The sequence below is a fragment of the Alligator mississippiensis genome, chromosome 4 (assembly GCF_030867095.1).
Source record: "Alligator mississippiensis isolate rAllMis1 chromosome 4, rAllMis1, whole genome shotgun sequence".
Lineage (NCBI taxonomy): Eukaryota > Metazoa > Chordata > Crocodylia > Alligatoridae > Alligator > Alligator mississippiensis.
The window spans coordinates 252518521-252531790 of NC_081827.1; the positions used below are offsets into that span (position 1 = coordinate 252518521).

The window sequence follows — 13270 nt, forward strand, 5'->3', positions numbered from 1 at the left end:
ACTGTACTGTTCTTCCTACCAATCTACAAGTCCGACCCAGGTCGATAGCTCCTTAAAGGTTGTTTCCAGCTTCAGCTGGTCAGTGCTTTATTCAAAATGAGCCTGTGGGTCTCTCTCTTCAGTTGGTACTGGTGAGCATTGATACGAAGGACGTGAGCATTGACACGAAGGACGTGTCTGCATGGCCTCCTTTCCAATGCCAGGACCACTGCTGAAATACGCCCTGCCCGTTCACTGCCACTTGGGCAACAAAGAGGAGTAGACAGCTTGGGAGCAGGTGGAAGCAGCTCAGGGCGGTGCTTGGGCCCTCTTGCACGTGGTGGAACAAGCACTCTGAGCCATTCCTCCATCATCCAGTTGTCAGTCTGGTGGGAGCAATGAACAGAGCTGATTACATAAGAGACAGCCCCAAGGATAGGAGGAAGGCTGTGGAGACTGGAGGCCTGTCCTAAATAACTTGCCAGAGGGTTAGTGACCAAAGGCTGCTGAGGACTGAATGGGCCATAGAGACTGGACTCCCCTTTAGCTATAAAGCATCGTAGGTGGGTGTGGTGAAGAAGCCGGTGCTGTTCCCCATCCTATACCAATGTGCCAAATTAAACTGTTAGGTCCCCCCAGGCTGTCAGTCTGGCACCTCTTCTGAGGCAGATGAAGATCTGCAGTGGACTTGCCTATTGGGAATAGTGGCTTGTATCTCCTAGATGGAGCTACGAGCTTGGGCATGCGGCTAGCATAGTTCATGGATGCCCATGGGACCTTTCCTTTCTGCGGGACGAGGAAGGCCCTAGCAGATGCTTATCTCCATTTCACCAGGTTGCTGCTCCTCTTCCGAGGCCGGCTGAGTTCTGGCTGCACTTTCCCAACTTTTCCATTATGCGCTCCTTGTCTTAAACCCAACAAGACATGAGACCTCCTTTGTCAGCTTCCTCTGAAAGTGGGCATCCAAGAGTCTGGGAGAAGGAAGCTTGTTGGGGAGGTTCTCTAGGATCCTGGTACCTACTTCTGGTCCTACTTGTCTCATATCTCTGGGCAGTGTCAACTAGGTCTTCAGACACCTTCACCGCAGAGTGGGCACGTTCTGGGGTTCCCTGGGTGGAATCCCAGTCCTGTACCCTCATGGTGAGTCTTTATTCTCTTTATTTCTGTTCCTGTTCTGTTATCTGTTGCACCAGAGAACTGGATGTGTTCCAGCCTCTGGCCCCTCGGTCCATATTGTATTGGCACTGAAAAAAGGAAAATTGACATTATTGGCAATCGGCTTTTCTTGGCTCAGGTGGCCAGTAACTTTGCTGATAAATGCCGTGTGTATGCGCGCAATCACAGCATACGTGCGGCCAGGAGTGCAGCCCAGTAGCTTGGAGAGCAGTGTCCGGCTGGTAAGTCTGTTGCGGAGAAGGGGTGTCAGGGAGCAGATCGAAGCCCCCATGGTGAGGGAGGGAGCGGGGCTGGGGCAGGGGCAGGCCTCTTCTCTCTTCCTGCCTCACTGCGGGGGCCTCGATCTGCAACCCCCTACACCCCTTTCTCCCAACAGATTTACCAGCCGGACGCTGCTCTCCAAGATGCCAGGCTGCATATCGGCATTCGGATCGGTATCAGCTGATATGGCTGGTCAATAATCAGCCATCAGTACTGACCCAAAAAATCCTCAGCGGTGTCTCCCTACCCTCCACCATGTGTGGGGAGGGAAAAGGGGGGGCATTATATTCATGTTGGACAAAACCCATTCTCTCAGGCTTCAAACAGTCAGGTACCTCCTCCTTGAATTCAATTTAAAAAAAAAGAAATCTCTTTTAATATGGGTGTAAATTTTCTGGCCTCACCATTGACCGCATCTCTCTCTCTGATCTACTTAATAGGGGGGAAAAATCCCACTCATTTTGTCAGATATTTATAGGCTGAAGACAAAGAACCGCTGAATTAATTTCCGGTAGCTGGTACGTGAACATTTTCTCCACCACAGTCGGTCAGCAAGTGATTGAACCAGTCGAGTGAATAGGTTTGGTAGATCTTGCTGAAACGATAAAAAAAAATTCATTTTCTTTTTCATTTAAATGTGAATGAGCCATCGGTACAGATGTCATTCAAGAATCTCTTTGTTATTTTAATGATCCTGCATTAAACCATGCAGGAAATTACAAGCCATGTGTAATTTAACTAAAATATGTAAAATTAGAGCAGCAGATATTCATACTTCTCTTGTAATAATGAAATTAGACATTGTTGGAGCCAAGAGGGCAAAAATGCATCTGGAGGATTTTGTTTATGAAGTAGATTTTTTTCCCCTTCACTCTTTGCAGGTTTTCATTTTATGACCTTGCCTATATGATTTATTGCACTCAGCTTTCTTATGTGCCTCTGTTTGTTAACTCGTGGCTTTGGTGTTGATGAGGCTACATCTAGAGCCATCTAGGTTGGCAGGTGGGTCTCCTTGGGCAGTATAGTTTGCCCCTGACAGTTAACTTGTGCAATTTAAAATAATAATAATTAGAATCTTGCCCATGCCCCTTACATTTGTGTGCGTCCGGTGGAGTGAATGGATGACTTCCTGCGGAAGCTTTATTGCAGCAGAAGGTAGTTTGATGCTCACGATATACCTCCCAAGTGCATGTGTGTGAAGCACTCTTCTAAAATCTGATGCGAATTGAATTGTGGAATCGGATGCAAAGACCTGAATGTGGGTGGTGGGTGATTGCCAGTTCTCGATGTCCTTGAACAAAAACAGACGTGTTTGAAGACTTTGCACTGATGTTTTATTTTGTGGGAGGGTATTTATTATTAGTGGTTGCTACTTCAGTCGACTCCTGACCTCCGCTTGCATTATTTGTGTAACAGTCATGCTCAATGCTTTTTCCTCAGGCTGCCAAAAGAGTGATCCTGCTCTCGGGAACTCCTGCCTTGTCGCGTCCTGCTGAGCTGTATACCCAGATTGCAGCCGTCCGACCCAGCTTCTTCCCTCAGTTCCATTCCTTTGGGCTCCGGTACTGTGATGCCAAGAAGGTAGTTCAATGCGATTGTGGTGTAACCTCCAACACGCCTGCTCCTGTGATCACAGACTGCTGAATGGAGCTGTCTGACTTCTTTCTTCTCTGCCAAAGTGGAGATTTCCTCCATGCATTTTAACGCCTAATTTCTGTAGCTTTGCCTGTGATTTTTAGGAAGAGTCCCTAACCTTGCTCAGGGCAGCATTTTGAAAGCTGTCTTCCCGAGAAGCATTTTGTGCTGCAGGTGACCCTCATTGCTGGGGTTAGCGAGGCAGAACTTTCCAATTAAAATCTGCCCTAATCAGATGCCAGCTCAAAAAGCAAAAAGACAAATCGGTTGCAGCAGCAGTAGGGGAGCCTGAGATGATACAATCTTCCCTTGGTAGCCCTTATGCAGACAAAAAAGCTGACTCTGAGGGACAGCTGCAGGTTGGGGTGACTGGTTGGTGAGCCGCCTCTCCTTTGGTTTAATTAACACTTGTTAAACCTTTAGTATTTAGACTCTGCAAAACAACTCCTGGGCTGAAGGAGAAATGAAGCCATTGAGCTGCCTTTGCAACGCACTCCTTCTTGATCCTGGGGTGGTCCCCTGCACAGATTGCATTAGGCTGCTCTAATCTGTACCAGCTGCCATGCGGCTGCTAGGGGCCATCACAACAGCTGTAGCTCAGGCAGGCACAGCAATGCCCTGTCCATGCTAGCTCCCAGGCTGCATGGGGTGGTGGCTGTGACATCAGTTCTCTGCTATTCCTCAGGGAGAATTCTCCAGCGGCTGAATTAACCAGGCTGACGACTCCTCAGTGCTGGTAGAGCACTCTTTCTAATAGTGCGTGATTTCCACAGCTCATCATGCAACAAAACCTTGACCTATTTTGACATGTCTGGTAGGGGCAGAGAAAGGAACCCAACTAAGTTCTGAACTGGGCTAAGAAAGTGAATTGAGCCGCACAGCTAGAGCTTTGCAAACCAGCCGCTTCTTTTTGTTACCTGCATGAATTCCCCCCAGAATAAATGTTTTGTGTATTCAGACCTCCATCTAGAGAGACACTGGTGGCTCCTAGTCACTCTGTGATCTATTTGTACACCTGTACTATGCAGTCAGGAAGAAGGCAAATGTGAGTGTACTCTATGTTAGGCAGAGATAAGGAGCTATTAATTCCACTGTTGTGATCTCCTTTTGAAAGACTGCATGCGTTTCTGATCACTCATGTTTAAGAAAGACAAATTCAAGCAGGAGTAGGTGCAGAGAAGGGCTGCTAGGATGATTGTGGGAATGGAGAACCTGTCTTACAAGAGGAGAATAAAAGAAGCACGCTTATTTAACCTAGCAGAGTGAAGGCTGGGGTGGGGGGCAGGGAGGTAGAATTTGCTGTCTTTAAAGAACCAGGGGGAGAGAAGAGCTATTTATACTAAGGGAAAACTTCAGCACTGAACAAATGAATGTTAATCATCCATGAGCAAATATAGGGTGGAAAGCAGAAAGTTTCTAACTATTAGGGGAGTGAGGATCTGAAAACCACCCAGTTGGAGCAGTGAGAGCAAAATACCGAACTGGCTTGAAGGTGAAGCGCGGGGAGGGGGGTGTATGATAGCTCCTGCCTATGATATCAGGGACTAAGTGTTATGTCATTTAGTTGTGGGAGACAGGAACTCCTGAGTTCTGATCCCAGTCTGACACTGACTCTCTCTTTGGTCTTGATCATATCTCTGGAGCTTTCTGTGCCTCAGCTTCTGTAAAATGGGCATAACTTGCTCCCTCCAGAAAGGGCTTGGGGAAACTGAGTCACTGAGTGAGCGCTGGCAGATAACTGTACAGCAGCTTGCAGTCACTTGTGTAAGACTTAGGAGTAACTGCTTGTCAACTTGCTTTCATATACTTGTGTGCAGTCAGTCTCTTTGGGGTGCCTTGCTCACAGTGGGCCCCCATGAGACAGCTTTCATCCAAAGTAGTCAAATCCACAGATCCTGAAATCGCAGCACCTACTTTTGTGTGGTGCTAGCAGGGCTCCTGAAATCCGTGACGGTTGACCAGCCCATTGGCTTTGGCACTAATATATCAATACCGCTGATTTAGCATAGATCACACTGCTTGGGGAAGCAGGATTAGCTGTTGGGTTCGGTGAGGTCCCTGCATTAACGTTAATTACATGCAGCTTATGCAGCAGGGAATGGACCTGTCTTATTCCCCAGCCACAGCAGAAACTCTAGGAGCCCTGCGCATTCAGTGTATCTTCATTGCAGCTGCTGAACTCTTCCTGTCTGAACAGCATCCGGAGTTTTCCCTAAGGGAAATGAAGAGATGTGGCCTAATCTCTTTGGCTTTCTGCAGTACAAAGGGCTGGATTGCAGCATGTAAGACTAAATAGGTTTTGAGTATCATAAACCCTTTGGGGCAGAGTTCCACATGACTGACTATTGCTTCAATTACGAGCCGTGCGGACCTCAGGTAGGACATTGAATTGGATAAAGGAAATGAAATAGTTCCTCCTGCACATGCTGGCTGTCGAGCAGAGAGGAAGCTTTAGGCTGGGTTTCTGAAAGGTCAGGACTTGGATCTCTGTGATCTTCACCTTATAAATAAGGTTGCCACCTACAGTGACACCAGTGTGAAGGGTCCACAGTCAGTGTTACCCCCGTCATCAAGAGCCCCTTCGATACCTCCCCGAGGTGTCCAGTACAATCTTGTTTCATCGTTAGACCCACCTCTACTAGGCTACTGAGTATTGCTGGTCCATTAGGTGGTTACCTGAGAGAGGCTTTGCAGTAATTAATGGCAGCAAACGATAGTAGCGGGGGGAGTGAGTCTGGGAAGAATGTCACTAGCTATTTGAGAAAGAATAGGGATATCTCGCCAATGGAAAACCATGAAATGAGATTTCTGCGCATTGGCTGCCAAATGAGCCACGCGGGTCTGAATCGAGATGGTGGGTTGGCAGGACAGTCCATCAGCCTGGCCATAAAATGAAGGGAAATGGGTTTTTTTTCCTCCTCTTGGTGAAGGGAGTTGATGTTACAGGCATAGGCACAAAGCTTTGTAATATGCACAATTGCATGAGTGTTGCAGAGAGGAGGGAGACCCAATTTGTGAGGGGGTTTGGCAGTCTAACGCTAAAACACTTTGCTCCACGTGCTCAATTTAGGGGTTCCCTTTGTTTGATGTGCTGCAGCCCTTTAAGCTCTAAAAGGGCAATTTAGGGATGTTGCTGGCTTGAGGGGTAAGTCCCACCCAGTGATTGTGTTTTTTTTGTCTGGGAGCGTTAAAGTTAATTCTTGAGCTGCAGCTGCTCAGGCTACAAGTTCATTGGACCTCCCAGGCTAAGCAGGATCAGGCCAGGATGGGAGACTTGGATGGGATGTACCCTGGTGTTACAGGTGGTTATACATGTTGCTGCTGTAGGTTGTTTATGGACCAGTGTCTCAGTAAAGCACTGGTATGACCTGCAGGTGTTGTCTTGTAGCTGAATCTCAACTAAGGTCTTGGTGATTTAGTGTCTCTTTGAGCTCTTTGCAAATGTAAGGGGTTGTAGACTTGCTGTCCTAACCATGTTCTAGTTTTACCAGTTTCTCCACATCTCTACAATCCCTCCTTGCCATTTAATTCCTGTCCTAAACTCTTGCTGCGGTGCCTGGTTAAACAGAAGCGGCTCCGCAGTAGCAGGGAGTGGAATTGCACAGAGACGGTTTGTAAAGCATTTGGAGAGCTGTTGATTGCTGCATAAATCTGACGTATTATTAATAGTAAATCCTGTTGTCATTGTCGGATTAAACAGAAATTGACAAACCTGAACCATCCAATTTAAAATAAAATCCTGGTGATTCTCTATTTAAAAAGAATTGATTTAGTTTTGTGGCAGAAAACTGCAAGTCTGACAGATGCAATAAGAAAAGATATAAAACAGAAACTTTATTGGTGTACAAGTCAACTCCTTGGCACTCTTGCTTTATAAAAATGCAACAAATGAAATGCCACCTCCTTATTTACAAGATAAGGTTAACTCTTTTTCTGAAGAAGATGCCACGAAGCCATTTTTCAAATAGGTTGATGTTGGCAAAGGTCAAATAAATTAAGCAATTTCTACCTCAGCACATGCTCTGCATTTGTAAGATTTTGGCAGCTTTTCCAAACACTTCAATAAATTTCCTGACTCAAGTGCAATTCTGCTACGCTTTGGTAAGGAAATCACAGTTGGATGCTTTTGTTCTGGGTTATTATGGACCAAAGCCAGATGTGCATTTAGCAGACTACATTTTTATTTATTTTTCTCTGTTTTTTAAATAAAAAATATCAAAGTATATTTTAATAATTCTATTGATAAACCCCTTTGTAATAGGATGATACATGACTATCTGTTTTCCCAGTTTACTAATATGTCTCCCAACGACTTCAATTTCTGTTTTAGAAACGAGCAGTCAGAACTCATTGCTAGGATCATTTCTGATCATTCAGATGTTGATATAGCTATCAAGTTGCATAGCCCATGGCCTTCATCTGCTACTGTTACGTTGCTGTGGAAGAGTAGAGACCCAGACTATTCATAGATAAATAGTATAGTCATGTAGGAATAATTGCTTGGGGTAAGCGGATCATAAAGGAGCCAAAGGTGCCTGAGGCTGAAGATTGCCAGTTCTTGGGAGCAGATACGACATGGTGTAGTTCAAGGTTTCCTACCGATTAGGAACTAGGATGCTTATTTAGGAGGACTTGGTTGCTGATGGCCTGTTTGGTTCCTCCTTTGTCCTCACCTGCCTGCACTGTGTCCCCTCTTTTGTTCCCCCAGAGGGGAGCTTGGGGTGCTGGGACAAGGAGAGGGATATTCATAGGGTTTTAATTTTCTAGTTTTCTTTCTTACCTTTAGGTTTCTGTTGGGGAAGCAGGCCAAAAAATAGCCCAGGGTACGGGAGTGGAAGAGAAAGTGGTTTGTGATGGGCCTTCGTTCGAGTCTGGGTTGGTTCCACAGCCTTTAGCTGACCCTACAACGAAGCTCTGCTCCTGTCAGGGACACCCGGGGAGCAGGTGCTTTGTATGTGAGGCAGGCAGCGGTGTGATGCACCGTGACACTGCCTCACGCTGTGCAGGTAACCACTGTGCCAAGCACCCAGTGGTGATTTTTATTGGTTTCCAGTTTTGCATATAAATAAGCAGAGTATGATTTCCCCTAGTGAAACTACAACAGAAGGGTCGGCCCATTATCCCTGCGATATGGCCAGCCTAGGGATAGAACAGCTGGGAAGGACTTCAAGGGAGTACTGATGAGATAAAGCTGCTCCGCTGAAATCCTGTGCGCAGGGTTTTGTTCAGTATTGATCTCCCCCTCCTATGAGACTGAACATTGGAGCATTTTACGTGCATCAGAAAAGCCACGAGCAGCCTCCCTTGCAATCTTCGAGGTCTGGCGTGTTTCAGGGGACCAGGCTGGTGGGCTGCAACTTGAGCCTTACTTTTTTGTGGGTGAGGAGAACTATGCAATTAACTACTGGCATTTGTTTGATAATCAGTCAGAAGCTTTATTGACTAGAAAATTATTCATTAAACGCAAAGCAATTAATTGGCTGAGGTTGCTAGTATACAAGCAGTTAACTTTTTTACCGGGATTGCCAGAATATAAGCAGGCAGTTACCAAAAACTGAGCATGTTAATGTGACTCTTCATCGCATCACAGTCTGTCTAGAGCTGTTACTCAGCAGGTACTCTCTACAGCCGGCCGTACTGGGTTGTGCTGTTGTTCCAAGTCCAAAGGGTTGGTCCTCCTTTAGCAATCCATGCAGGCGATCTAGATAGCATAAAGTGTACAGCAAGCACAGGCTGGAGAGTTGGTGTCAGACATGGACAAGGAACCAAGGACAGCAGTACACCAGAGGGGTGTTCAGCTGGAGGGACACTGTGTAAACACATCACAAGAAAGGGCTCATTGCCACAGCACAACGTGGTTCTGTTCAGAGACACCCAGGCCAGCTCACTTAGCGTTGTATGCATGCTAATGTGGCTATATCCCTGCTGGTCCCAGCAAGCTCACGTGTGCAGACATGTGCCCAAACAGACAGGCAAAGAAGACCCTAAAAGCCTCCCGTGACATGAATTGGGATGGGAGCTACATGGTCTCCCATTTCCTCTTTGGATGCATCTCCCATCTGCTCTGCACTAATCTAGCCAGATCTGCTGAGTAGGAATGGCTTGAAGGCTCTCTCTGGTGCTGATGATAATGCTCTCTTCTTTCCCAGATGCCGTGGGGATGGGACTACTCCAGGTCGTCCAACCTCGGGGAGCTCAAGCTTCTCCTGGAAGAATCCATCATGATCCGCCGTCTGAAGTCGGAAGTGCTCTCCCAGCTTCCAGCAAAGCAGCGCACAGTGGTCGTGGTTGCTCCTGAGGGCATTAATGCGAAGACCAAGGCTGTGCTGGCAGCTGCTACGAAGGAGATGGCCAAAGGATACAAAACTGTGAGTCAACTGCTGCATGCTTGGCGGACTTCTGATGTTTCAGGGGCTTTCATCTCCCAAAACTTTTTTAGAAGGTGTTAAAAACATCAGGGGAAAACGATAGCTCAGGTTCTTGGAGCAGCAGAGAGATGTTCAGAGCATCTTGGTGTTGAAGGCGCTGTTTTAAACGGTTCTTTTTGGGTGCCCTGGAATGTATAAAGTCCGTTTCCTTTTCCTTTAGCTGCGGCTCTTTCATTTTCCCCTCGTGTTGTAGGTCTCTCTCTTTCTTTGTCCCTTTGCCATTGCTCCTATCCATTCATCTCCCCCTTTTCTGTGTATCTTCTCCCCATGTTACAAATGTTAATCCTTACAAATATAACACTGCTCCCCCCTTTTTTGTGGACTGCAACCACTTCATAACCATACTAGCTCCTATGATTTTATTTTATGGGCTCGGCTGTTGCTCCTGGCATCTTAGCATCTAAGCATCTACCAAACTTTAAATGGTACCTGTTCTGGGATAGGGAAGTATTATCAACCCCATTTTACAGATGCAGAGCTGTGTCACGACTGGTTCAGGGGTTCATATGAAGCCTGAGGCATTGCTGGGAACAAGACCCAGGTCTCCTGAGATCCAGTCCAGTGCCTTAACTTCAAAGCTTTTCTTCTCTCTCTCCTATGGGCTTATCTGGCTTCATTTCCACAGTGTCTGAGTGCTTCACAGTCTATATTTATGTCACATTCCTGTGAGTGGAGGAAGTAATGTGCCCATTTCACAGGTGGGGAACTGAGGCAGAGAGACTGAGTTGCTCAAGATTCCATGGGAGGTTAGTGGTAGAGCACGGACACAGTCCTAGCCTGTGTCAGAACCACCAGCGTATCCCTGTGCAGATCTTCTGGCACAGTTGTAGTGTGCTTTTTCTGTCCTCGCCAGTAGAGAAAAATGAGCTCTGCTATGATCTGGCTGCAGCTGTGGCTTAAACGTGCCTGTTAAGGGTGCGGACGGATCTGCCCCTGCCTTGTACCAGGCCTCTAATACTCTCAGGGAGTGTTTGGCTACAGACATGAGGTATGTCCATGTGGCAGTCCTCAAACACGTCAGCGCTGTCAGCAGCCCACCAAACCTGAGCCTGCACTGTTCCTGCCTGCTGCGGCACCTGACTCCTTTCCATAGCTCTTTGGCCACCCGGGAATTCAGCTCTTAAGACAGGCACCTGCACTGCTCTGACTGTAAAACCGAGTCTGCCCATGACCTGGTGCAGCTAGAAATCCCAGCCCGCGCTTCCCCACGTGATGAAAATGCTGCTCTGGGTATCAAACCCCTGGGGACTCTCTTCTCGTCTGCATAAACTATCCCAGAGGACTTCCCTCACTGGTCTTACCGCTTGTTCCTGTCATCTGGGTACGTGTGTGCAGAGCAGCCATATGTATCAGGAGGCAAGGAGCTCTTTTAAAAGCATGTATAGTCCTTTTGACAGGCAGCCGTTGTCGAGATGTGGGGTAGCTGCCCAGAATGTCCCCGGGGGGAGATTGTTTATATGGATTTAAAGTACGAACCCTGGGTAGTATTAAAAGGATATTATTGAGGGGTTTTTTTTAATTTTATTATGAAATAAAATGATATTTGTAGTCAAAGGATGCCATTGAGATTAGGAATCGCATTGTGCTTGACCTTTGTTGTGTCGGATGTCACAACTTAAAAGAGATGGAGGTGGAGGCTAATTTTTGCATGGCAGGGGCATAGTCTTTCTGAACATCTGGCTGCATTGGCTGCAGGTAGTTGAGCATTGGCTGCCCAGAGAGCCTGTGGAGTCTCCAGCCTTGGAGGTTTTTAAGAGCAGGTTTGACAAAAACTTAACTGGGAGGATCCTGCCTTGAGCAGGGAGCTGGGCTGGATGTGACCTGAGGACCCTGCCAATTGTGCTTTTCTGTGATCTCGCACAGGACATCTAAAACCACTTGCAGCATCTGGAAATTGAGGCATCCTGAAACTGAAAGAACATGCGGAATCCAGCTTTGTGCCATTTATTCAGTTTGGGATCTTTTTCTTAGGCATGTCTTTCTGCTCAGACAATGAAAAAAAAAAGGGTGATCAGTTTTGCTTCACTTGCTAGTGCTCTGGCACTAATACAACACTGCAGTGTTCGAGTGATTGTAGGGGAAATCTGTCCTTAAAAGGGTCTTCTTAAGTTAACTGTGGTTTTAGTTCTAGGAGCTCTCGGTTTTCAGTCAGAGGCAAATCCTGCTTCTCTGCACTTTCTTGAAGGTATGGTGATCCCCTGTGGGTGCAGAACCGGTGCCGTTCCATCGGAGCAGGCTGGAGGCGGGAGCACTTGTTTGGCATGTGGAAGGGGTCTATCCTATATGGATGGGTGCTACAGAGAGAGAATCATAGAAAATGAGGGTTGGGAGGGACCTCAGGAGGTCACATTTAGTCCAACTGCCTGCTCCAAGCAGGACCAGCCCCAACTACATCATCTCAGCCAAGGCTTGGTCTACCCGGGTCCAAAAAACCCTCCAAGGATGGAGATGCCACCACCTCTCTGGGTACCCTGTTCCAGTGCTTCACTGCCTTCTCGTGAGAGAGTTTTTTCTTTATATCTAACCTCAGCTTGTATCTTATCTATATACCTTATATCTAGAGGTGCACCGATATACTGGTTGCACTTTGGATTGACACCAATAAAAGGAAAATTAACATTATCAGCCATCGGCTTTTTTTGCCTGGTGTAGCTGATAGTGTCACCAATAAATGTTGTGTGCATCTGGCCAGGAATGCAGCCCCGCAGCTTGGAGAGCAGTGCCCTGCTGGTAAGCCTGTGTGGGGGAGGGATTGAGGTCTCCACGGTGAGGGAGGGAGTGAGGCTGGGGCAGGGGCAGGTGCTGCCCAACCAGGGCGGCGAATGCGACCCTGGGTCAGGGAGCAGGATGGAGCCGAAGGTGGCTTGTCCAGGGGGCACAGGGAGGTGGGAAGGAGTGTGGCTCCCCAATGCTGCAGGCACCCCCAGGGGAGGCATGGGGGGCATGTGCCCCCCCTGGATTCGTGTGTGGGGTGAGGGCAGGCTGCAGGGTCTGGGCCAGGGGCTGCACCAGCCTCTTCTCAGTGTGGGGGCTGGAAGCGAGGCAGGCTCAGCTGCGCAGGGCGGGCAGCCACAGCACTGGAAAGACTTGTTATGTGGGGGGAGCTACAGGGAATTTTGGGGTGGCTATAGCCCCCCCTCGTGCCGCTCCTGCTTGGGGCACTCTGCTCAGCTGCCTTTCCCTTGTGAACCTGATGCTGTGGGGCAGGCAGGGGACGTGTGGCCAGCGTGGGACACCTGAGGGAAGGGCAGCAGAGTGGAGAGCCCCGAGCAAGGGCAGTGCTACAGTAGGCTGGGGCGGGGGCTGTAGCCACCCCAAAATTCACTGTGGCCATCCCACCCAGCTCCACTCCGGGGAGAGACTGGTGCAGACCCTGGCCCCAGCCCTCAGCGGGTTGCCTGCCCTCTCCCTGTGCACAAATCCTGGGGGGACACGCATTCACCGTGCCTCCCCCAGGGATGTGTGCAGTGGTGGGGAGACCCCTCCCTCCCCGTGCCACCCTCCCACAGCCCCTGGACAAGCCTCCTGTGGTTCCATCCTGCTCCTGGCCCCTGGGTCCCATTCACTGTGCTGGTTGAGCAGCCCTTGCCCCACTCCCTGCCTCAACGTGTGGGCCTCAGTCTGCACCTCCCCATGCCCCTTTCCTCCCCCACAGATTTACCAGCAGGGCACTGCTCTCCAAGCTGCCCGGCTGCAGTCCTGTAAATTGGCTTTCAGATCGGTATCAGCCAGTATGGCTGGCTATCAGTATTGGCCAAGAAAATCTATATTGATGCATCCCTGCTTATATC

The 13270-nt window shown here is 48.3% G+C and overlaps 1 protein-coding gene across 2 annotated transcripts in view; it reads left to right on the plus strand.

Moving 5' to 3' along the window:
* Positions 1–13270, plus strand: part of SMARCAL1 (SWI/SNF related, matrix associated, actin dependent regulator of chromatin, subfamily a like 1) — a 55282-nt gene that overhangs the window by 27365 nt on the left and 14647 nt on the right. For both annotated transcript variants that reach the window (XM_019480595.2, XM_006258882.4), the window contains exons 10-11: positions 2857–2997; positions 9201–9419. In XM_019480595.2, the coding sequence (XP_019336140.1) occupies positions 2857–2997; positions 9201–9419 (360 nt within the window). The remainder of the gene's footprint in view (positions 1–2856; positions 2998–9200; positions 9420–13270) is intronic.